At 32.1% G+C, this 25,263-nt stretch overlaps 4 protein-coding genes across 7 annotated transcripts; 3 read left to right on the top strand and 1 right to left on the bottom strand.

Annotated features, from left to right (window-relative positions):
- The first annotated feature begins 54 nt into the window (after positions 1–54).
- Positions 55–1,642, top strand: LOC137835536 (cyclin-U1-1). Its single transcript, XM_068644082.1, has 2 exons — positions 55–680; positions 1,037–1,642. Exons 1-2 carry the CDS (start codon positions 256–258, stop codon positions 1,311–1,313), a joined length of 702 nt encoding a protein of 233 aa, XP_068500183.1. The 5' UTR covers positions 55–255; the 3' UTR covers positions 1,314–1,642.
- Positions 1,643–4,070: 2,428 nt separating this feature from the next.
- LOC137835537 (peroxisome biogenesis protein 22) lies at positions 4,071–8,904 on the top strand. Of its 4 annotated transcripts, none has more exons than XM_068644084.1 (9): positions 4,071–4,178; positions 4,325–4,464; positions 5,082–5,318; positions 5,409–5,456; positions 6,469–6,525; positions 6,616–6,717; positions 7,341–7,406; positions 8,165–8,266; positions 8,408–8,904. In XM_068644084.1, exons 2-9 carry the CDS (start codon positions 4,345–4,347, stop codon positions 8,510–8,512), a joined length of 837 nt encoding a protein of 278 aa, XP_068500185.1. In that variant the 5' UTR covers positions 4,071–4,178; positions 4,325–4,344; the 3' UTR covers positions 8,513–8,904. The 4 variants fall into 4 exon arrangements, with proteins under 4 accessions (XP_068500185.1, XP_068500186.1, XP_068500184.1 ...); XM_068644085.1 differs by having other exon boundaries at positions 4,118–4,234; XM_068644083.1 differs by lacking the exon at positions 4,071–4,178 and having other exon boundaries at positions 4,181–4,464.
- A 4,595-nt stretch (positions 8,905–13,499) lies between these two features.
- On the top strand, positions 13,500–19,461 carry LOC137835532 (histone-lysine N-methyltransferase ATXR2). The gene is made up of 15 exons (XM_068644078.1): positions 13,500–13,732; positions 13,801–13,876; positions 14,165–14,250; positions 14,340–14,674; positions 15,605–15,717; positions 15,816–15,847; positions 16,264–16,415; positions 16,925–17,012; positions 17,109–17,157; positions 17,277–17,331; positions 17,524–17,593; positions 17,676–17,745; positions 18,093–18,169; positions 18,884–18,940; positions 19,158–19,461. The coding sequence occupies exons 1-15, from the start codon at positions 13,649–13,651 to the stop codon at positions 19,266–19,268; spliced, it is 1,455 nt and encodes a 484-aa protein (XP_068500179.1). The 5' UTR covers positions 13,500–13,648; the 3' UTR covers positions 19,269–19,461.
- Positions 19,462–20,189: 728 nt separating this feature from the next.
- LOC137835533 (peroxidase 39-like) lies at positions 20,190–22,246 on the bottom strand. The gene is made up of 4 exons (XM_068644079.1): positions 21,820–22,246; positions 21,538–21,726; positions 21,236–21,398; positions 20,190–20,940 (listed from the first exon to the last, which is right to left on the bottom strand). The coding sequence occupies exons 1-4, from the start codon at positions 22,021–22,023 to the stop codon at positions 20,522–20,524; spliced, it is 975 nt and encodes a 324-aa protein (XP_068500180.1). The 5' UTR covers positions 22,024–22,246; the 3' UTR covers positions 20,190–20,521.
- Positions 22,247–25,263: the final 3,017 nt, after the last annotated feature.

Here is a 25,263-nt window from a genome sequence, read left to right on the forward strand (position 1 = left end):
GGGGTGGGGACCCCCGATTAAGAATATTAGTGGCTCGAGATTTACAAGGTAAAGGATGCTAAACTTTCAATCGCAATCCTAATATTTCGTTTGTGGTAGAGCCACACACGTCAGGCATACAGTCTGAGTGGTTCCCCAAACTAGATAACGAGCAGGTTACAACTAACGCCCCCTTTAGTCTTTAACCACTCAAATAGTAGCCATGGGCATCTCCAAGTATAACAACCTTTGGTGAAACCACCAAGAATGGCCTAAATGTTAACAGCAGGTGGATACAACAGCAACCATGGTCGGCAGCTGCTGCCGGAAACCAGCTTGTCCGAGCTGAACTTGCCCAGAGTGCTCTTTCTCCTGTCTTCCATGTTAGAGAAGCTGTTAGCTCGCAATGAAAAGCTTGTGGATGTTCTGAACCAGCAGCTAGATGGACTGAACTGTAGCTCAGTAAGACTTGGTAACAGCTTGAATACTTTTCATGGCGTAAGAGCACCAAACATAAGCATACCTAAGTACTTGGAGAGGATATACAAGTACACTAACTGTAGCCCCTCCTGTTTCGTGGTTGGCTATGTCTATATAGACAGGTTAGCACATAGACATCCTGATTCCCTTGTCACATCCTTGAATGTGCACAGGCTGCTAGTTACCAGTGTCATGGTCGCTTCCAAGATGCTGGATGATGAGTGAGTCCCTGCTCCATTTCTTCCTCCTCACATTTTCTTATGATTATGGCCTAATCTTCTTGAACAATTCCAAATACCATTTATTTTATGCCACGCTTTAAATTGCATTCAAGTTGCGTTTCTTCATATTGTGAGAAATTACAGATAAACACTGCCGAAATCAGACAGTCTTTAAATTAAAACCTTGATCTTATGCATTTTTCATAAGATGTGGTGTTGAGCAACACAGCTGAATAAAGTGAAGATGAGTTTTAATAGCTTACACTTTCATGAACCCTACAATTAGACAATTGCTTTATTGTCTTTATTCCGGTTGTCTATTATTGTGCCTTATTCTTTGCTTTTGTGAGTTGTAGACATTATAACAACGCCGTTTATGCTCGAGTGGGAGGAGTGAGCAATGCTGAATTGAACAAGCTTGAGTTAGAGTTACTCTTTCTGTTGGATTTTAGAGTTGTTGTGAGCTCTGGAGTTTTTGAGAGCTACTGCTTTCACTTAGAAAAAGAGATGGCTGTGAATGGCACCGGCATGAAGATTGAAAAGTCATTGACACCAAAGGCTATGGAAGACCTCGAGGCTGAAATATCCGTTGAAGATAAACAAAGCACTTCCCCACCTCAAATTCTACACTGACATCATCGCTGGTTGTTTCTTAGTCCTTCCCTTCCTCTTCACAACCTCCCAGTAATTTGATCATTCATGCCCCAATTTCGTTTCTTCTATCTCATGTCCATGTCATAGCTTCTCATACCTTCTGCCTCCTGCAAAAGAAAAAAAAACACTACGTGATATCATTCTTACCAACTCTATCAATTTGGCTTGGCTTTCACAACAAAAAATTTTCTCTCTTTTTCATTTCTAGAGAAAGCTTGTTATTCTTGAAAGTGAAATGTTATCAAAAGATTCTTAATTCAAATTTACGGAATCCTTAAAGGAAACAATCCTTGTATAGGGTTTACTTACTTTTGAGTCCAGTTAGATTAATTTGGAACAAAACTTTAAGAAACTAGTAGATCATGATCATGCGCAACAAAACTGAAAATTATTGAAAAATACAAATTTCAGTGATTCTCACTTCCTAAATCTTAACACAAAAAATTGTGTTGAAAAAGGTATACTAACATTCTCCTGATTGAAATAATTGAAAGTTCAGTACATTTTGACACAGAGTTCAAACCTAATATCATTTGTGATCAAATTAGTAATTTCTTGTATGTTGTTCCAGTGTTTTTACTATCGGATTTCTTAATCAGTTTAAAAAGATGCTGAATGGTCGGAAAAATATATCTTGAAATTGAATTTGAGTTGAATCAGAATTTCAAATATCAAATTAATTTATGACATGAATGAGTATTAAACTAAAATTATTTGCTCATACACTATAAATTAGAATAGATAATTTGAAGAGTGCAGCTATTGCTCTATCAATTAGACATAGAAAGGCAATTTGAGTATAGTTAAATAGGTCAGTTTGAATATAATGAATGTAATTTAGGTTGAGAATAAAAAGTGAAAGTTATTTTTATATTTCATTATATATTATTCATTATAAATTTAAAATATGATTTATATTTGAACATATATAAATATTTACTTATTAAAAAATAAAAATGTTTTTATGTAATGTACAAAGTAAAATACTATTTACTGTAACAGTATAATAATATAAAGAATTATATTATTTATACATTGACTAAGTATGAGAATAAGTATTTTCATCCCTAATAATTTAGTTTTGCGCCAAATAAATAAAAGGAAAAGAAAGGTATCTACTTTTAAAGGTATAATTACCTCTTTGGTCTCTATATTTGGATCAATATTCAATTTAATATAGTGGTTTTAAAAAAAAATCAATTTGGTCATAAGGTTTCTTAAATATGTTTAATTTGGTCTCTTCCGTTTAGTTTTCACTAATGGTGTTAACTATTGATGACATTGGTTTGCACATGGACTAAACAAAATTTTAAGATTTGAGCTGAGCGAAATTGGAGAAAGAAGATTGAGGGAAAGGAAGGTGGAGGTGAACGTGGAGGCAGAGGTGGAACTTAACAAAATAATGGAAGAAAAATATATGTTGGTTTCTATGTCTAAATCTCATCATCAACCAATTCACTAGCAAATGATGATGTAAATTGTTTAAAATGCTATTTTGTTTTGTTAGTCATTTTCACTCTTCAAATAACAATCACTCCACCCCACTAAAAAAAGAGAGGGAGGGACGGTGGACACTAACGGTGAAGGCAACTACTCCGACGGCAGTGAGTGCGACGATGACGAGCGAAACGGTTGCAGGTGGTGATTGCGATCACAAATGGAGAGAGTGAAACACGAGCGAAACCACCATAGTTGTCTTCACCTCCCTTGGTTCCACCACCATAGACGTCACCGCCTCCCTCTCTCTCAATCTTCTTTCTCAAATTTCAAAATCCTAAAATTTTGTTCAGTTCATGTATGCAAACCAATAACATTGTGCGCGCCACGTCATCAACAGTTAAGTTGTTGGTGGAAATTTAACAAAGGATCATATTGAACCTTTTTAAAAAAACACTGAGACCAAATTAATTTTTTTTTAAATCACTATATTAAATTAAATATTAACCTGAAATGTAGCCACTAAAAAATTAATTATATCACTTTTAAAAAATAAAATAATTTTTTATTATATTATAAGTTTTCATGTGTCTCGAACCCATTGAAAGAAAAAAGTATTATGTGAAATGGGAAGCTTTTATATTTGTCTTCTTTCGCCTTATTAACTAATTATTGTCAAAAGTTTTTCTTTTTTGTATGTTCGACTTTGAAAATAAATCTGCTGTAGTTTGAAAACAAATTTAAACAGTTTCTGCTGGTGTTTCACTCACACACTCTTGTGTCTTATGTTTTTTTTTTCAATTATAAACTATTATATATATAATATTAAATTTATAGCGGCAAATAGTTCATACAATTTATGAACAGATAGTGTTTTACCACTACAAAAATATACAATTATATTTTTTTAAAGTATTTTAATAATTCAACTTTTTCATTGAGTCAAATTTGATTCTTTTAAAACTTATTATTATTTTTATTTTAAGATACAATTTTTTATTGACTTATTTAAGACTGGAAATAATTGTTATACTTACATAAAAACCGTATAATTCGATAGATGTTTAAAAAACAGTTATAAATGTAATGAAAATTAATGAGCTTCACGAGTTATCCAATAATTAAAAAAATTAGTTTATACACACAGCTTTCAAATAATTTTGAAATCAATCTTATAAAAATCCACAAATGATCATATAAAATGTAGTTACTTGCATTGAATAGAAATTAAAACTGTGGTGCAATAAATAAAAACTGTGCCGCAAGAAAAAAAAAACTGGAAGACTTTAATTAAATTGATTTTTTAATGCATTTGATTTGCAATAAATAAATGAGAAATGTGAGCATGAAATTTGGTAATTTTCCCGAAAGAACGTAACGTTAAATTGAGAAATTTGGAGCAAATCGGTAAGCTCTGACGGCAGCTTATAGCGGTCGTTGACGCAAACAAATAATCTGTTTGGGTTTGGCTTTCGAACGTTCATTCCTTTTTTTCTCTGCAAAATCCTCACACTGATCGCCACTCAGCAATTGAACTTTCCCTCCGATTTCAGCATTCCGGCGACGGCGAGCCATGGCTACCGGCGGCAACGGTGACTCCTCCAAACAGGAGCTCATCCACCTCATCAAACGCTTCGGAGCTTATGTCACTTTCAAGATCTCCAATTTTTTCCCTGTCTCTCTCCACAACCTCGTATTTCTATTCTCCCTTTCTCTCTCTATACTCGCTTCCTTGCTTTAACCTCAATTTTACTCTTTTTTAAATTCATTAATCGGCCCGTCTTTCGATTGGATCTGATTTGATATTAAAATCTTATCTTTTTGCTAATTGTCGCTTGCCTAATTCGTAATTATTCGTTCCTGTTTTTTCTTTCATTCACTCTGTTTGAAGTTTCGATTTGGGTGCTCTCTTTGACCCTTTATCGCTGAATGAATGATTGTGATCCGGGTTTGTGTAATTCTCATTTCTAGCTCTCAAAGTTTATTTATTGGTGATAAAACTCAACTAGGTTTTTTTTACCTAGTTAATTTATTGTTGGGTGTGGGTAGAAAGGGATGGTTTTTATGTTTTTGTCAAAATTGAAAAAGAAAAGAAAAGAAGTTTCTTCTGATGCATCATAATAGGTTTGTTAAAATCGGTGCTTCGGGTGCTTAAAAATAGAGTAGGGAAGATGAAAATGATGATTATTCTCTGGTGCTACTTATCTGTTTCAGTGAAGGTGTATGCTATAGATGATCAAAGTGTTGTTTTGGCATTTGTTTTGAACATGTCTGTTCCAATGATTTTGGCAATACTATGCTGGGTATTAGGATATACGCTCTTTTGGGGCAGTTGCTGGTCTTGCTGTTGCAATTGTTTTCACATGGAGGCTGTTGAGAGCTCCCTCCGGGTCTCAACGGAGGCAACAAAAACGGCAAGGTGCTTCTTCTAGCAATCCTGGAGTCACTACACATTCGAATTTGTCGGTGGTTCCTTCAGATGCTTGTTCACCCTCAGATGATTCAAGGACACAAAATGTTGTTGATGAGTTCTTCCAGCCAGACAAGGTAGATTTTTTGGCTTTCCATTTTGGATGAGTTTGGTAGCTTCAAGGGTGATTGGCAATTCTGAGCTTGCTTTTTCTTCAACTTTTTCAGCCAACCTTGGGGCAGATTGTTAGGCAGAAGTTGAGTGAAGGAAGAAAGGTAATGGAAGATGTTTTTTCTGTTATTATTGTGGACTAATGAGGCCATACACAGTTTGTTGTTGTTATGGACTTATAGAAAACAATGTTTCTTGTGATCATAAGAAACCTCTATCTTGGACAACCACTTAGATCTTAATATAATGAAAACTGTCATAACTTTACAGATTCGATTTGCATGACATTTGCACGGGTTGGGCAATCACTTTTTTAAGTTCTTTTTAGTCTGAAATAAAACGGTTTTGGAAGATTGTTGTAAATTGTTCTTGTTTTCATTGCTATTCATTCTTACATAAACTTAACAGAAACTGAATGAGAGGATGACGTCAAGTGCTTTAGCCATTGTTATTAAATGTGTGCCCCGTGACTTTCTAATTTCCCTTTGATTGATAATCAAATGGCTGTAGATTTGCATAAGGGGTTCTCAATTGCAGTTTATCTTGAGGTAGAGGTGGGCTAGTGATGACATCAAATTGCTCCTAAAAAAAGATCTCTTGTTGATAGAATGAGAATTGTTAGTTATCAACAGTCTTTCAATTTTAATTTTGAAGTTCAATGATTGATGATAATCTCCTTACTGAGTGCAACACAAAATATATATATACTCATTAATTTAATCTAAAATTGAAGGTTGTTAATAAAACTATTTAGAAATAGAAGCTATTTCTTATGCTTACTTTGATGTGGAAATTTTATTTCTATGTTCTTTATTTTGTCTATGTTGGAGATCTCACATCAACTAGAGATTTTGGTCAAATTATAACATATAAGTCCAAATTTTAAAAGTTTATATTATAGGTGGTGCTAATAGTCATATACTATTATTATTCATATGATAAACCTGAATAAGAGATGTTGCGTAAATTCTTTGTGCCACATTTTTTTGTTATAATTTGATTGACTTGTGATGAAATGAGGAACATTTGTTACACGCCAGTGTTGTTAGTTATTAGATGTTGGCATGTGACTAATGCTTCCTAACTGTTAGGCCAATGTGTGTATGTACTATGTAGGTAACTTGCCGTCTTCTTGGAGTGATCCTCGAGGAAAGTATTCCAGAGGAACTGCAGGTGATGAATTTGCCCCTTTTGTTTACACTTTTGTTTTATGACATCAATGCAGAGAAAGATACCGATGTTATTCATTCTGTTTCTTGCCAGAAACAAGCCACTGTGAGATCCTCTGTGCTAGAAGTATTATTGGAAATAACAAAATTTTGCGATTTATATCTCATGGAACGAGTTCTGGACGACGAAAGTGAGGTGCGTCATTTGTCAGCTTATACCAGTACCGCAATGTGTCTTATCTGATGAATATAATGGAATTACTTAACACTTCACATTACATGCTGAAAACCTTCTTACTTTCTCAAAATGTTCTTCACAACCAAACAATTTTGTAAAAGTGAGCAACCATATTATATAGTTTGCTTGGGGCAACATGATTCATTTTAGTCCTTAATGTCAAATGAAGATTATTTTACCTATAAATTGAAATGTAATTTTCTGCTATTAGTCCTTATATATTTTTTTTAGAAGACCATTTAAAATGTCCACACAGTGGTTATTAATATAATTTATTATTTCTACAATAATGCAATTTACACTACTTTTTGCGAAGGATTTTTTTAAAAAAAATTAACTTGAGGTTTTAAAGTCAGAAGGTAAAGTGACTGACTTACATTTGCAGAAACTAAAGTGGGGGTTAACTCTTATTTACATCATGGCATCATGCTAATGTTAAGTTGTTGAGATGGTACATATCTTACTGATGTTAGTATTAGGTGCAAACTAAATTTTCTCAGTTCTAATTGCTCTCCTGCCACCTTGTAGTATGTCTTATTGTTAAAATGTTTAAACACTTTATATATGGACTATTTTTTCAGAAAAGAGTTCTTGTAGCATTGGAAGAAGCAGGGGTATTCACTTCAGGTGGTTTGGTCAAGGACAAGGTATGAGAACGAGCATGAAGCAGTTACACTATTTTTTTCATTGTAAAACTTAATGACTTTCTTGCTGTGATATTTCTGGGCTCTGTCTCAACCGTTTTTTATACAAACAAATATTTCTCACTATGTGAACATCCTTTTGTATACAATACACATGTTGATGGACCATATGGGAGTATCTATTTCATTTTTATTCAAAATGTATTAAAATTATCAGACAGAGATCTCCTCTATGATTAAAAAATTTGTATTGCAGAAGACATCTTGATCAGATATGTTCTAAGAAACATCTTGATCAGATATGTTCTAAGGGACATCTATGCTAATCTAAAGAGTACACTTAGAGAGAGAACATTTAGTTTTTTATCTTTTCACTGAAGAATTTTGATTAATGTCGAGAATACCAAAGATAGATGGTAAAATATGTTTCGGGGTCATATGTTGCTATTAGTTTTCTTAAGAGGTCCGTGAAGCCCTAATTTCTGAAACCATTGGCTGGGACTGTTTCTTCTCCCTCCCTTCAAAAATTATGTATGCTTGATCAACAATCAAGAAAAAGGGGGAGACAAATGTTGCATAAATTAATAGCAACAAATAGACATTGACAAATCCAGATTTGTAGAACACAATTGTCTTCTGTATATATCTTATGAATACTTTCAGTTTCCATGAATTGAACTCAATGCTTACTGTCTACCTTGCTCTTGCGTTTCTTAATAACTTTTATGTACTCTATTTTGATCTCTGCCACCTTCATGCAGGTTTTGTTCTGCAGCACAGAGAATGGACGGTCATCATTTGTTAGGCAATTGGAACCTGACTGGCATATTGATTCAAATCCTGAAATTGTCTCTCAATTAGCTGTATGTTGCTATATACATCTCAACTTTATCCCTCAAGTCAAATTCAGACTGACATATGTTACTATCATTATTGTTGTTGAAGCTACAGTATCACAATGCTTAATTTTATCCTCTAACTATTAACAACGAATTATGTTGCAGAGGTTTATCAAGTATCAACTTCATGTATCTCCTTATAAAGCCGAAAGAACTGCTGCAAATGTGTTCAGTGCTCCATCTCTGGAACAGTTCTTTGGATCCATATGACTCTAAAACCACTAAAGATCAAATGTTATTCATAAATGTTTCCTAGTTTGTTCCTACGTGCATCTTGGTTTTCACATTCACCACAAGTTTTTTTTTCAGTTTTTCTAGACGTATGAGAACAAAGTTAGTTTTTTGTTGAATATTTAAGGTTCTCACTCTAGTTAGGTGGAATACCTTGAGTTATGAAGATGCTTTGAAGAAGTTTTTTTTTTTTTTTCTTTGGTTTGAAATTTGTGCCTTACATTGTATCCCATCCAGACATTTTAAACTGGCAAGGCGGCAAGTTTTACTGGATGTTTGTATTTTATCTTGTTTCATTACGAGATACCATCATGAATCATATCCCTAATTGTCCTCCAACTATCAAAGTGGCTGTGAAAGATGTTTGTTCATTCTTGATTGTGTAAACTTTGGTCTATATTCATAGTTGGTAACAAGAACAAACCTCATGACCAATAAAAATCAATAGCGTGGCTCAAATAACACTATACTTTATTTGGTATCATTAAAATGAACTACACTGGCCAATGAAAATACATAGTTTATGAAGTGAATCTTTAAACTGTTTATCTCAATATTAATGTTAGTCAAAAGAAATCTTAAGTTTAAGTATAAAGTGGTCTTGATTGGGTCCAATTTGCTAAGACATGTGGAATCTTACAAACGAGTTTATTTGTATAATTTCATTATTACTTTTACGATGAAAATAGAGGGAATCCTACTATAATAAAATTAAAATTACGTGGAGATTGATATTTCACCAGTTTAAAATGATCTATTCAAATCAATTTGTAGTATGTTGTATCAATCTAGAATATATATATATATATATATATATATATATTTTTTATTTTTTTTATTTATTTTTTTTTATTTCTACAATTTAGAATGCACATATAATTTTCTTTATTTCAAATTCTACAACTTAATGCACAAAATCATAATGTTAACTTTCAGATTCTATAATATGAAAAGTCACTGATTCCAAGTTCCAAAATTATAAAATAAAATTCCAGTAAAAAGGAGTAGTTTTGATGTTTTCTAAAGTATATATGTGGGAAGAAAACGTGGTATTGAGGAAGAATTTGCGTGTGATTTGTCCTTTGTGTGACTAATGTGATATAGTTTTTATACTCTTTGATATTGTATTGACTTGTTTGTAATATGGTGTTGGTTGGTTACTTAAAATTAATAGTATGAGTTTTTTTTTTCTCAAACAAGTCTATTGATGGGCACTTTCTTCTAGTAGGATAGGTAGATATGATGGAAACTAGTTTTACGATGAAAATTGGGTTATTAGTAATACTTTAATTATAAAAGTCAAATGGAGATCAACATTATTAGAATTAGCGGAAACAAACGTATGTGCATCATTTTTTTTTTATTATTATTATATTGTATATTATTATTAGTATTCATATCTTTTAAATATTAAATATCATTAAGTAAAAATAAGATAGAAACTTTTTTCTCATCATTTATGAAATTTAACCTACTATTTTAATATTTAAGTTACAGTACAAAATATATTAAACAATTTTAAATTTATAACACAATAAACATAACTAATTTTGATTTGTTGTTACTAACATAAAACTAAAAAAGAGAAATATAATAATGAAAACAAAAAAAAAAGAATAACATGATAAACTCCGTAATAAACCTTAAAAAATATTTATTTTTTAATTCTTTTCCTCCCATCCGCAAGAATGTCGTATTCAAAACACATTCATCCGTAGATGCCCACATCAACAATAATGTCAAGATAACTATGTACCTTAAAGTAATTACGTCATCATGGTGAATTTATTGTTACTAACATAAAACTAAAATAGAGAAATATAATAATGAAAAAAAAAGAATAATAAGATGAGAAACTTTGTAACAAACCTTAAGAAAATATTTATTTTCTAATCCCTTTTCCTCCTTCTCTGTAAGAATGTTCGGAACGCATTTATCCTCCCGTCGATGCCCACATCAACAATGATGTCAAGTTAACTCTATAGCTTAAGGAAATTAAGGTCATCATTCTTGTGAATCACTAATTTTGATTTGTTGTTACTAACATAAAACTAAAAAAGAGAAATATAATAATGAAAAAAAAAGAATAAGATGAGAAATTCCATAACAAACCTTAAGAAAATATTTATTTTCTAATTCTTTTTCTCTCTCCGCAAGAATGTCATATTCAGAACGCATTCATGCCGACATCAACAATGGTGTCAAGATAACTGTTATATCCTAAAGTTTTGGGATTTTATTAATATTATTGTTGGGTTGTTAAGATTTAATTACTAGATATTGAGATTTAATTAGTTGGGATTTAATTAGTAGTTTCTATCATTTATCATTTATCTTTAGTGGGAATTTAATTAGCATAACTTATCTCTATCATTTGTAATCTTTAGTACTCTATAAATAGAGTATTGAACTATTATTTGAGATATGAATAAATATATGCCCTTGTTTCCTTTTCTCGATTCTCTATCATTATTCTTGTTATTGGTATAATCGGAAGCCACCTAGGGGTTCCCTTTGTCCAAAACCTAATCGTTCTTCGAAATCTCTTACGAGAGGACCTAGACGCTTCTACACACGATCATTCATATCAATTGGTATCAGCTAGGACCTTCCAGTACTTTCAATGGCAGATTCAACACACTTCGCTCAAGCGATTAAGGAGATGGAAGATCGAATCTCCCAAAGGATGGATAATAGGTTTCTGGAACTCGCGAAAAGGAAACCTTGACTCTTTCTATGAAAGACACCATGCAGGAATTACTTACTCAATCTCGAGGAGAAGGGCCCCATGGCCTCTCCAATGACAACATGGGGTTTGGTGCAATTGGTGATGATCCCATGGTTGAGTTGTTGCGTCTACGACAAAAGACTTCAGTTGATGCCTATCATGAAGAGTTCAATTCAATCATTACAAGATTGAAGTTATCAGATGATCATATTCTAAGGTGCTTCCTTGGTGGATTAAAGAAAGAAATTCAGATGATGGTAAGAATGTTCCGACCTAAGTCTCTACAACATGCCTTTACCTTGGCCAAGGCGTATGAAGGAACTAATTCAAGCAATTCGATGGCCAAATTCCATAGGGGAGTCTTGGGTCCAGCACTTCAATCAATGCGGCCCCTAAACCCAAACCAACACACCACTAATTACCACCGGAGTTCATAGTAGAACGTAGAGACCTTCGTTATTTTTGTGTTGAACCCTACTCAATGGAGAATAGTAGGGTACACAAGAAATTACAACTTCACATCATGGAGATGGAGGAAGATGACTCACATGATAGTCCTCCCAGTGATGTGTTTCTATCATTTCTCATTTATCTATAGTGGGAATTTAATTAGCATAACTTATCTCTATCATTTGTAATCTTTAGTACTCTATAAATAGAGTATTGAACTATTATTTGATATATGAATAAATATATGCCCTTGTTTCCTTTTCTCAATTCTCTATCATATTCTCTATCATTATTCTTGTTATTGGTATAATCGGAAGCCACCTAGGGATTCCCTTTGTCCAAAGCCTAATCGTTCAAGAAAAGAAGACTCACTTATAGAGACTAACGTGGGATGCGTGCTCTTCTTCTTACTCTTATCTTGAATAATGAATCTTTTTATCTAAACTAAAGAGATAAAGTGAGAAAGAGGGAGGAGAGAAAAATGATAATAAAAATTCCAAATATAAATTCAAATTGAAAAGTAACTGTGAGTGAAAACTAAAGAAATAAAGATATATTTCAAAAAACTAAATTCAAAACTGTTTTACTTTAAAAAAAACTTAACTGTTTTAATATTTACAAAATAACTAAAATAAAATAATTTTTTTATATATAAAAAATAGTTATGGAGGAATCTTCATTTTATATATATATAGGTATAGATGCTCCCAAACATTTAGATTTTTCTATTTTTAAAATGCTTGTGACTCTTTCGTAACAAAATTAAAAAAAAAAAGATATCAAAACTTAACAAAATATACTTTGCACTCTTTCAAATTATATTAGTTAGTTTATAATTAGTCCTTAAACTTGTTGAGCGTGATATATAAGAGTGTGAATTAACCATATTGGTAGCGTTAGTATACACAATAACAATAAATAAGTACTTTCACACTACTAAACACGTGTTTACACTGTTTTTGACTAGCTTCAAATATGTATATCTTTTATTATTTATGCCTTAAAAGTGCATTGCAATGAAGCTACATAGTGGACAAGAAAAGCATTTGCTAAATCTTATCTTTGATTTCATGAAATTAATCACCTTTTCTATATATAAAAAAAACCTCAACCATTACATCATATTTACAATTTAAATATATAATTTGGATATCTCTGATAATTTGCCCGGAAACATGAAAAAAAAAACCTTTTATTAAATAAGTAAAAATACTCATTTATATTTGTTCTGTTACGGTCAATATAGTCTCACATATTAATAACAATTTAAATATATATTTCTCCCTTAACTCACTAAAGATTTTTAAAGACAAAATTATAATAAAACACCGATTTTCAAAACAAACAATATATCAAAAGTAATGATTGATTTAATAGACATAATTGTGACCAATAAATAGAAAAATAGATATAATTGTGTTACAATTATTACGATGAAATAAATACTTTAGAAGAAAAAATACAATAATATGGACTACTTTATAGAAGAAGTCTCACTGAGATTGAGTTGAAAATATTTTTCTCAATATTTTTTTACTATCATATACTCAGTTCTTTCATTCGCCCTTTTTACTTTCAATTTAGTTCTTTACTTATATCAATTTTTTTTTAAGACTTCGATATGGTCGCATGACATTGTCAAAGAATTTACGTAAAATATACGAATCAAATTAAAAACAAATGTAAAGTATGAAAAACTAAAAAAATCAGTATATTAAAGAATATAAAAATCATAGTGTTTCTTGTTCCTGCACATAATATTTATTTGCAACATAATTTTGGCATTGAAAACAAACACAGCAATAATTATATTAAAACCTTCTGATGTTATTGTTATTGGTGGTACCATGTTGTTTTTGAGCGCCGTCATGTGTTTGTGACCCTTTTGTGCTGCTGACATCAAACTCATTCTCACTCTCACTCTCTTCCAACCTTCAATGGAACCCATTTGCCCTATTGGGTTGCCGTGTGCCTCTGAAATCTCTGCTCTCCTCTCTCCTACCTCACCACGTCAAATACAGGTAATCTCTTCATTCATTTGTGAGATCCCTTTCTCAACTCTCTTCATTTTGTTCTGCTCTTGATTCAGGAATATTATCACAACCTTTTGTCTTCAAGAGGGTGCACTGGTATCTCAGTCAAACAGGATGGCCACTTTGGAAAAGGTTTTTTCTTTCCAATGATTTGAGGAGCGTGCATTTCTATTATGTTTGCATTAAAAGCTGTTAAATTTATATATACTTCTTTCAATTTGTCTTATGAGTTGATGTTGTATGCAAGTTTTACGCTATGAAGTATAACCCATTCAGAAATAATTGTTCATGTGACTTTTAAGGTATTTATTGGAAAAAAAATCAACAAAAACGATTTGTGATTCAATGACCATGTAAATTTTTATTCTTGTTTTAATATGTTTTATATTGAGTGCTTGTTCTGCAATTGGAGGACTGCAGGTGTTTATGCAGACATGGACTTCAAAGAGGGAGAACTTGTTCTGAAGGATCCCATGTTCGTAGGGGTTCAACATTCCCTCAACAAGGTTTGTTTTATTTTCACTATTTCTGCTCTTGTTTAGCCATATATTATAGATGTTTGTTTCTATCTCTTATTTTCTACCATGCTTTGCAGATTGATTGTTTGGTCTGTAGTTTCTGCTTTCGTTTTATTGGCTCCATTGAACTTCAAATAGGAAGGAGGCTTTACATGAAGCAACTAAGGGCCAATGAGAGTCATGGATGTGATGCCGGAAACTCTTCACAACACTTTCATGGAATGGATTCGTCTGATGAAGAAGAGAACACTCAGCAATGTACTTCTGGGATTTCCAAAACTAAGGTTCCTCTCCCTGAAGGTGTTGTGGAATCATTAATGAATGGTAAATTGGTGTTGCCTTGCTCAGAGAAGTTCTCCTTGTTGCCAGCTGTGCCATGCCCTCGTGGATGTGAAGAAGCTTACTATTGCAGGTAAGACTATGGTTGCTTGAAGAAGAAAAAATAGAGTATATACAATGATTTTATTTTGTCAAAGCTTACTGCCAAGCCAAGCAGCAGGATAAATGATTAATGTGAAAACATGTTAAAATTTCTTCTCATGTAATTATTTAAGAGTAAAATTGATTGAAGATTTGATAGTTTGACACTTTGCTACTGTACAGAGACCACTTACCAGTAAACCTCCTGTATATATATACTCTAAAGCAAGAATATAATAAGAAAGCTACTTAGAGCATTGATTTTGATACATCTTTTGTGTGGGATTGTATTAACTCAAGAGTAAGCACGCTGAATTATGTATTTATTATTGAAACAATTTGTCATTAGGCCACATTTACCATTCAAGACACAGTACAGGGTTTCCCCCTAACAAGGAATCTCCTCCTTCTGCATTCAGCAATTAGTAAAACTGCCCAACAAATAACCTCCCCAAGCTCCATACACTTAAAGCATCACACTATCTGTCATACCATTCTATAACTGTCTAAATAACTGCATAAATTCAGAAATAGTTCACACACAAAATTTACTTATGCATATCTGCCTAAATAATTGTCTACATAACTACATAAAGACAAGTACTACACTAACACTAACGATTCTGGCCTACTGAGTCTCAGACAACTATTTTTATCCATTCTCACAAACTTTTAAAGGTCCATTAGATTGAAAAATGAAAAAGACTTGGACTCCTTAAAGATTTGCACAATGTTTTATGTGCCCAATTTTACAAACAGCACCATGTCGCTCTATTCATTTAGACTTTAAAATATTTCCCACGCGATGGCTTTTCTTAACTTTAACTTCCTGTGGTTACTGTGATATCTGTTGTGCACATCAGTCTTTTCGCGTTTTGAAGTATGATATAATCTCTTCTGATGGCGTAGTCAATACCTGTAGCATGTCATGTGCAGAGGCTGATTGGGAATCCTCCCATTTGCTACTCTGTACTGGTGAGAGTTCTGATCCAGCTCGTAGAGAGGCACTCCTTAAATTCATCAAACATGCTAATGGTAAGACTCCTATTGGGGTGAATAATTTTAAACATTCTAAATTTGTTCTGATCCTTTTTTCTTTTCTTGCTTATTTATATCTTTCCTTTTTCTACCAGAAACAAATGACATATTCATCCTTGCTGCCAAGGTGAGGTTTAATTTTTCTCAGAATTTCTTGTATTGAATGCTGCTTGAAAAATGCACACGCACTTTTATGATATTTATGCACACATATTTGACAACAATACCAGGTATTATTGTCATTAGAGTTCAACAAGGATTAGTACGTACTATATAGTAAATGCCAACACATCTATCAAATCAAACAGAAAAACATTCTTGTGAAAAGTTTACTTTCAGGAGACAGTGCTTCTTCCTCAAAATCTTGTGCTCCCTTTATCTAATATTTTACATATATCTTTTTGTTCTCTGTAATCTAGTCTTTAATTTGACATTATACAGACTTGTGTATTTTAGATGCTCAACTTATGAAATAAGCTATTTTCATCAGTCTTGCATAAGTTTTCTATATTTATCTGACGCCTTGTTGGATTTTGTGACTAGGCTATTTCTTCAACCATATTAAGGTATCGCAAGTTAAAAGCAGTCAGTCTTGAAAAACAAGTGAAACATGATACATCCTGTGCTTCAAACGACCGAAGTTTATCTTTTCTTTTGGAAGCTTGGAGGCCTATATCGATGGGACACAAGAAAAGGTAACTTACTAACTTTACATTTCTTTCTACATGAGGCCTTAATACAGAAGCTAATGCTTTCCTGATGCATCATTAAAATTTGAGGAAAGTATTTGACATATATGCATGATACCTGGCATACACTGCACCATGGTTTCAAGTAATAAATTTTTTTAAAATATTTGTAATATATATTTTACATCGCATATTCATGTGTTGTAGGATTGTTGAAATTGTGTATACATCACATCTTCATTGAGTTGAGCCGGAGAAAATCATAGATATTTTATTTTCTGTTTTTAGTTAAATTAGAGAGTGAAATATGTCCTTTGTAAAACTTTGATTTGCTATCACTGTTTCATGCAAGTATAGTTCTCATTCCAACAAACCACCTTGTAAAACTGATCTAATAATATATCAACCTCATTGTTCAAAAGAATAATTTAATCTTCCTGTTCCATTTGATGTTGATAATTGTTGTAGGATTTTATTTGAACTCTGGATGACAAGTCACTTCGAAGTATTTGTAGGTGGTGGGACTGTATTGCTTTGCCAGATGATGTGGATTCTTCTGACGAACCTTCATTCAGGCTGCAAATCAAAGAGTTGGCATTTGAGGTGAGATTCTTCAGAGTGCATGGTAGGAAATGATATATTCCTTGATTTTATGCTTATTGTATAATTAATTTTATGCATTTTAATTTGATGTTTCAGTCTCTGCAACTTCTTAAGGCAGCCATATTTGACAAGGAATGTGAGCCATGTATCCTTACACATACTGATTTTGTGATGTATTCTTTATGTGTATGCCCAGTCAGTGACACAGTTTCATTTTTTTCTGAAACTTTAGCTCTAAACGGCTAAATCCTTGACGCTTTCCAGTATTCTCCCTTGAAATCTATGGGCATATCATCGGCATGTTTGAGCTGAATAATCTGTAAGAGCTTACCATATGGAGCTTTGTTTTAGTTCCATTCTTCCTACCCATATTTTATGTCTTGTTTGGTTCCATTAAAACAATGCTTAAATATTGCATTATAGGTATAGCCGTCATTGAAGTAAACTGAGCACTGGAATTGTAATTTAAATTTTAGATCATACTGATATAATCATGAGTTTATATTGCCAGTGATTTGGTTGTGGCTTCTCCGGTGGAGGATTACTTTTTATACATTGATGATCTGACACATCCTAACAAGGTTTGGCTTTATTTCACCGTGCTTTACTACATCATCTAAAAAAGTATTAGTTCTTTTACTCTTTTTCTGACATTAATGGCAGGAAGAGGCTGAGAAAATTACACAACCGATTCTGGATGCACTTGGTGAAGACTATTCTATTTGTTGCGAAGGTACTAATTTTATCATAATACTTCCAATGAACAGGATCTATGAGAGAAGGAATAGGTTTGAAGCAAGGAAAGAATAGGCATTATTCAATACAACAGAACATTAACTGTTGCTTAGGTAACTAACCAAAGGGTAGGATGTTATAAAAAGGAAGGGAATCCAAGAGAGGAGAGTAGCTTGTCTTTTCGGGGTCTCTCAAGTACCCTGAGAATGTAGCTATTTAAAAATATAGAGCAATTTCAATTCTGTGTATCATTTTCCTTCTCTGTGGTGTATATCCTCATTCATTTTGATCTTTAATTTCAAATGTTGAGTGATAAATCTAAATAGTTGTTAACTTTTATTTTAGGGACTGCATTTTTTCCTTTGCAAAGCTGCATGAACCATTCCTGTTGTCCTAATGCCAAAGCTTTCAAAAGAGATGAGGTACGTGGGGGCAAAACGATCTTTATTTTATTTACTGTTTGATTTGGTTTAAGTTGATTGCATTGCATTCTTCTTGACTTCATTTGATGTCAGAAATTATGATAAGAGTAATTTTTTGGACCTTATATATCTATTATCATGATTCTGTTTTAGTTTTAACATGCAAAAGAAAATGAGAATTCCCTTTATACATGTGCCTGCCATGTCTGTTTACAAAATCCCCTAGCATTTTGATGGGTTGAAGTTCTCCTTTCATGCTTGTTGCGTTAGTTAAGCATGTTGGTTTTTCATACTATTGAAAATTGCGTGCACAATATTGTTTAGATATCTCACATAATCCAAGAATATGACTAAATTACTCATCAAACTAGGATAATTCTCCTTCATGGAGTTGACTTTTATGAGATAGTTAGTTAGTCATGGTCAGTTTCTAATATTAATCTTATTATAACAATTAATTAACAACTTAGTTTCTGGCTTCAGAGCAAACTATCAGCTACTTGTTTGTTGTTTGTGCCATTATTAAATTCACCTTTATTTCTCTTTATTGGATTCAACATGTTTTCTTGTACTTCTCATTTCATTAGCCCGTGGTGATTTTGTTCTTACCTCGAAAAAATACAGGGCATTTTTTCTTACCTATGCTGTATTTTTGTTTGTGACTTTAAACATAATAAAGATTTATCTTTAAAACCTTACATATTGTGCATGCAGGATAAAGATGGCCAAGCAACAATAATTGCACAGAGGTCCATTTGTAAAGGAGAAGAGGTTGCTGTATACTTAATGCCAATATCTAACAGTTTAATAACTTTTAACAAAATATTTCAATTCAAATTTGTTTTATTTTACTACCCAAATGACAAGGATGTTTATGATACCTAGCTAGAAAAAGTGACAGCATATATGGAATTTTACCACATTAAATTTATAATTTTTTGTATATATTGCCATGTTCAACTAATTAACACATGGAAGGGACTTGCAGATAACCATATCATATGTTGATGAGGACCTTCCATTTGAAGAGAGGCAGGCATCCCTTGCAGATTATGGTTTCAGATGCAGGTGTCCAAAGTGCATTGAAGAAGAGTCATAATTTTTGAACTATACTTACTCAGAATCCTTAACTGTGATTAAGTTTATATGCTTAAGAAAAGAGGAGGAATGTTATTGAAAGGGGACAATTGTTAGGGGATTTTTCTCATTGTCTTGAAATTTGAGTCCTTTCAAATATTATGTCCACAGAGTTGCCTGCATCTATAGAAACAATTGGAACTTGTTGGCAGAAAGATAGATACTTTTTAAAAATTTATACAGAACATGTCTCTATCACTAGATTAAACAATGATTTCTTCACTGGCTTCTGCCTTTACATGCTAGCAGGGTCTAAGGGTTCTGCAGTTAGAAAAATTCTATGAATAATTTTGAAATATACTTTTGTTAAAACTTGTGGCTACTATTTGCTATGTTCTAAAAAATATGAAGGATTGTTAACAGGAATATGATTTACACGCTGATTATATGAATATTATTTTAATTAATTGTGACTGAAAATAATTCAGATATTGCTTTTGAAAAGTTCTAAGTTCTTGATTATTAAGTGAGAATTTTTTAAAATATAAACGAGCGTTAAACAATATAATAATGTATTATAAAAATATATTAAAATATCTTCACGTTTTAAAATTGAAACTTTAATTTATAATATAAGAATTAATTATACTAATATCATAGTAATGTTCACATCTCCCTTTTCTTTTTATCTTACCTTTAAGAATTATTGCTTAACAAAGTTTGTTTTTCTTTTGCTTAAAAACATTTTAGTTCATTCACCAAATGAAAAATGTTATTAATCAATAATCAATTAATCGATAGCCAAGCAAAATTTCTGAACCAGAATAAATAATTTTCATAAAATACATCTTCACAAGTATATTGGATTGGGTTGCTTTTGCTTTGGATTATTCTTTCACATTCCTTGTTTGCATACTTTGGAATAAATAAATAAGCAATCATCTTCAATAAAAAGAAAAATTGCATTTAATTGACAATTACAGTGAAAAAAGTACATCAGTAAAAAAAGACTACACAAAAATACATTAACCCTGCTCTGTGCAGGAGAAGAAATCCCCTCTAAATTCTCCTGCTTATTAGAAGAGCATGATTTACCAGCAAAGTTGGAGATAAGAATGACAATGAACCCACTTATTCCAACACACATAAAAGTACAACAATCATGTCATAAGGGGTCTTTTATCTGTAGACACCACATGGCATAGCACAAATAACCAAACCCAAAAATAAATTAACAAGATTTACCAGGATTGATCCATGAACAAGACAAGATTCCTAGCTATTTACAAATGCACAATGCTTTCTGATCTCTCCTTCTGTCCCTGTCTTCACCTTAATTCTTCCCATTTTCTCAATGGAGTCGGCAAACTCAGCAAAGAAATTTTCAATTGACCCTTGAAGCAATTCGATGATTTGAGATTTAGTAACTTCATTATTCAGCAATGCAGCATCTGACTCGAATAGTCCCCTTCTCTTAATCACTTGTCTGTAGTAGTCAAGGTCAAATGTCTTGCGGCTTCCAGGGTCCATCTCAATCTTTGTGGTGTTCAACTTATTGATGTCATTGCACTTGAAGGTTTTCAGATTTTCAGCATATTCACTGTCCAGTGAGGGGTCTTGATCACCCTTGCCAGTAAAGTTGAACAGGCGGTTCGATAATGATGAGCAATGAGCTACACCAATTGTGTGAGCACCTGAAACAAATTGAACTCTTGGTGATTAAGTACAAGCACAATGCACAAGTCATTCCAATTTGTTGGTTTTTATAGGGGCACAAAATTCAGATACTAACAGCATTCTAGGCTTAAAAACAAACTACTAATATCTTTAAGTCTAAATGATAAGAACAAGACCCTTATCTGTCTTTATCCAAGCAACGTTCTGAAGATTTGAAACATAATTAACAAATTCCTAAAAACTAAACCATCCATTCACATATTTTGGTATATTTCAACAATAATGCTGAGGAAATTGTTTAATAAATAGTACCAGAGAGCAGGACCAAGTCCTTCAAATCAAGTCCTTGGTTGTCAAAGAGTGTTTGCAGGGTGGTGATATTGTCAAATGGAGCAGGAATGTTATTTCTGGCTTCCTCCAAGATAGAGACGACCCCATCCCTTCGACCTGTTGGAACTTTCCAGAAGGGTCCACCCTGAAAGCCCATGTCAGTAATGGCACAAACCAATGAATGAGTCATTTTTGTTATCAAAATGATAGTGTCAAGAAAAAGATGAAGCAGAAGTCTTTGGTGCTTATACTTCAGCTTTTCTTGATAGAAATTGAGCACTTACTGTGGCTACAATAGTATCTCTGGCCGTCAAAGTTAGAATATCAGCACAAGAGACCACGCCAGGGCATTCAGCCTCAACAAGGCTCTTTATTCTGTCAATGAAGTCAAATCCTCTGACTGTGAGATTTGGAGGAGCATCCTTTTCAGCCTGATTGGTTGTTGAGTTCAGAAGCACTGATCCATCACATCCCTGAAATGCTTCATGTTAGTTAGCTACTTCACCCAACATAGTACATTCTAAAGTAAAAATGAAAGGAGCTTAAAGCATAACTGAACCACATACCCTAACGAAACAATCATGGAAGTGCATTCTGATCAATGCAGCTGCTAGGGAAGGAGCATTGTGGATATGCTCATGAACAAACTTCAAGATGATTTTCTCAGCTTTTGGGCAGCTCTTAGCATAAAATCCTAACTGAAGTTGAGCATGAGTTGATGCAACTAGTGCTAAGAGGCAAAGACTCAAAAACCTGAAGTGACTTCCCATTTTCAGGTAGTTAGCAGAAATCCAAGAAGCTTAGTGACTAAATATGATATGAACAATATAACACTCAGATGCTTCTTGAAAGAGGAAATTGCATTTCTCTCTGCTGCTGTTTCCACAACAGTGGCCAGTGATTTATAGTCCTTAAGGTTAGGTTACAAGAAATGTGACAAATCATTGACATGGTCCATGAAGCTAACTAACATGTGCCATAAGGTGATGCTACATGCACTTTACCATCCATTTGCATGTAATAATTGTATCTTGTCTAATAAAATAATGATTAGTTGGATGCACCCTTATAGGACAAACATAGCGAGTTCTCATAGTTGAAAATCTGATTACTTCAGCACACGTCAATTTGATTTTAGTTGGTAATTTAAAAGACAATGATTCTTCATACGTTCTTCAAGCTTAGGATGCCATACCAATTCTTCCTCTTTCAACAGTAATTTGTTGCTTTAATCTGCTTGTAAGGCAAGATTAATTTGTATAAAATGTTCTTACATAACAGAAAATTACCTTGTTCGTAATAAAATAGTCAAATCTTAGTGTAAAAACAATGTATATAGATTAAATAGACTGAACAGTATGTGATGGTTTAACATATATTATCAAGTATCTGTCGAATATCTCAGTGAGGAAATTTGAGAATAAACAAAAAAAACTTACCTGCTCCTATATACTATTAGTTCATTACTTTAGTTGTTTTGAGCCAGCCATTGTTCAATTAAATTAACGATGGCTACCTGCTGCCACCTATGTGCCATGACGTGCATGTGAATTATATAGTGATTTGTAGAAAAAAAAATTGATGATCAAAATCTCATTATGGTCATAAACATACGTTAAATACGTAATAATACAAAGATAGAGACAAACATTTTCGGTAAACCCTTTTGTATTTAGAGAGATCAGAGTGGTTCCCACGTGCTACTTTCGGGTAGTGTAACAATAAACCAGTGAAGAACTGTTTAATGAACAGGTTTTCAGTTCTTCTTTTGTGTAGTAAAGTAGAAACATTCGTTTAATTTACATTTCCCAGTTAATAATACCAAGAACTTAAGATTGCTGTTACCTCACGGCAAGTGTAGGAGAAGTTCGATATCAGCATTATTATTGTGGTGACCCCAAATCAAAATTACCATATGGAACACAATCATGATGACTAACAAATTAAAGTTGCATAGAATTTGACTTCGGTCAAATTTCAAATGGGTATAAAGAATGAAGATATGAAGGCATTTAAGTTGAAGTAAATTTGAGGTTTTTTCACCAAAGTGTTTTTTTTAAAAAAAATTATGATTTGGGTAAAAAAAAATTACAAAAATGAGTAAGTTGTATTTATAAAATACGACTTTATAGTGAAAGTCGTATCCCATGAGTACGACTTTAGGATGACTTATACTCTAAAATTATATTCATTAAATACAATTTTTACTTAAAATTGTATTTTTAATATACGACTTACTCATTGTAACAAAATAAATTATCCAAATTCATAATTTTAGAAAAAAAAATACACTATAAAAATAGGAATGTGAAAGAAATAAATTTCAAAATTATTTAGAACTTGTATTATTAGAATATTTTTTAAAAGATATTTGAAAGTAAATTTGATTATATTGATGAAGTTGATTTTATGATATTTTTAATCCAGCGAGTCAATTCTCTCTAAAGCAAAAATAACCCTAAATTCCAATTCATAATTTTAGGAAAAAAATACATTATAAAAATTTGATTTTGACTTGGGTCAAATTTCAAAAATATGTAAAAATTGAAGAGATAAATGAAGTTTTTTCACTAAAATAGTATTTTTTTTTTCAATAATTATGATTTTTGGTAAAAAAAATTTAAAAGATAGATAAATCGTACCTTTTGAATACATATTATAGTGGAAATTGTACTTCATATATACAATTTTGGAACGACTTTCAATCTAAAATCACATCTTTGAAATACAATTTATCGGTTCTTGTGAAAAAGAATTATCCAAAATCATAATTTTAAAAAAAAATTAGACTACTTTATTTCAAAAATTTGAATTTGTTTGAAATAAGTGCACTTAACCTTAGTGCAGTGGGGTCGTTTCATGTCATACATAGTCCCACTTTGCATAAAGCAAGTATGTTAGTTAATTTAAAGCAGATTCCAGATCATGTGCACATCGAACCATGCTTTGCTGAAAAGTAAAACCTAGAAACCCCTAAATCATGCTAACTTTTTTTATCAACCACGTTTTCGGTATTTCCTCTATAAATTAATGACAGCTCTTCTGTCCATAAGAAAAAATAAAGTTGTAGAAAAACAAAGATTAATTCGTTAAGCCAGGGTTTTCAATGAGTTGTTGCTCGATAATAGCTTCTAATCTGATTTCTATTAAAACTAGTACAATATTCAGGATTTTAATTTAAGGCCTTTTATAGCTTCAAGTAGTGCATAGAATAGACTCAAATTTTGACTAAAATATATTACAAAATAAAATTTAATGTTATATTATAATTTTATTTTTAATTATATGAGATTTCTAAGGCATTTTCTAATTATATCAAACCTGACAATCAAAAGGACGAATAATAATTCATACAATTGGTCCAAATCTTGATTAAAATATGGTTTTAATAACTCTTATATCTTAGAGTTTATAAGATAATTGAGTAAGCAAAATGGAATCAAATCATCTTGTTCCCAATAAAATATCAAAGATAACCCAAAATCATAATGCACCAACAAAGTTGACAATTCACTTTTAAAAACAAGCAATAACTGTAATAAGATTTATAATCATTAGTTTTAGTATTTCTTCTCTTATTTTTAGAAGTATTTAATCATTAACTAATAGTAGAAGAATAATTGTTTTTTTATTGACTGAGCATGAAAAGGTGTCGGCAGGAGGTGAAGACACCAATGTCGTTGTGGTGTTGTGCAATGTCTCTCTGTTCTCAAATATTATATTATCTGCTAAGATATCCTTTCAAGTTCTGTAAATATTTAGAACTATTATAGATTCAGATTCAGACAATTTACATATATTCCTAAATAAAAGAACTATCAATTTGTGGATCATCAAATTGTCACCATTGGGGGCAAATTTTTCCTAACACTTAATGTATATGTATATTTTCAAGGGAGCCAAGTAAGTGTTTGTATTTTTTTAGCAGAAAAATGTTTGTATAATACATCAAATAACTCACTAACTTCTATAATTTGTTTAATTACACTTTTATTCTGTTATTTAAATTA

Source organism: Phaseolus vulgaris, chromosome 5 (assembly GCF_000499845.2).
Source record: "Phaseolus vulgaris cultivar G19833 chromosome 5, P. vulgaris v2.0, whole genome shotgun sequence".
NCBI classification, from domain to species: domain Eukaryota; kingdom Viridiplantae; phylum Streptophyta; class Magnoliopsida; order Fabales; family Fabaceae; genus Phaseolus; species Phaseolus vulgaris.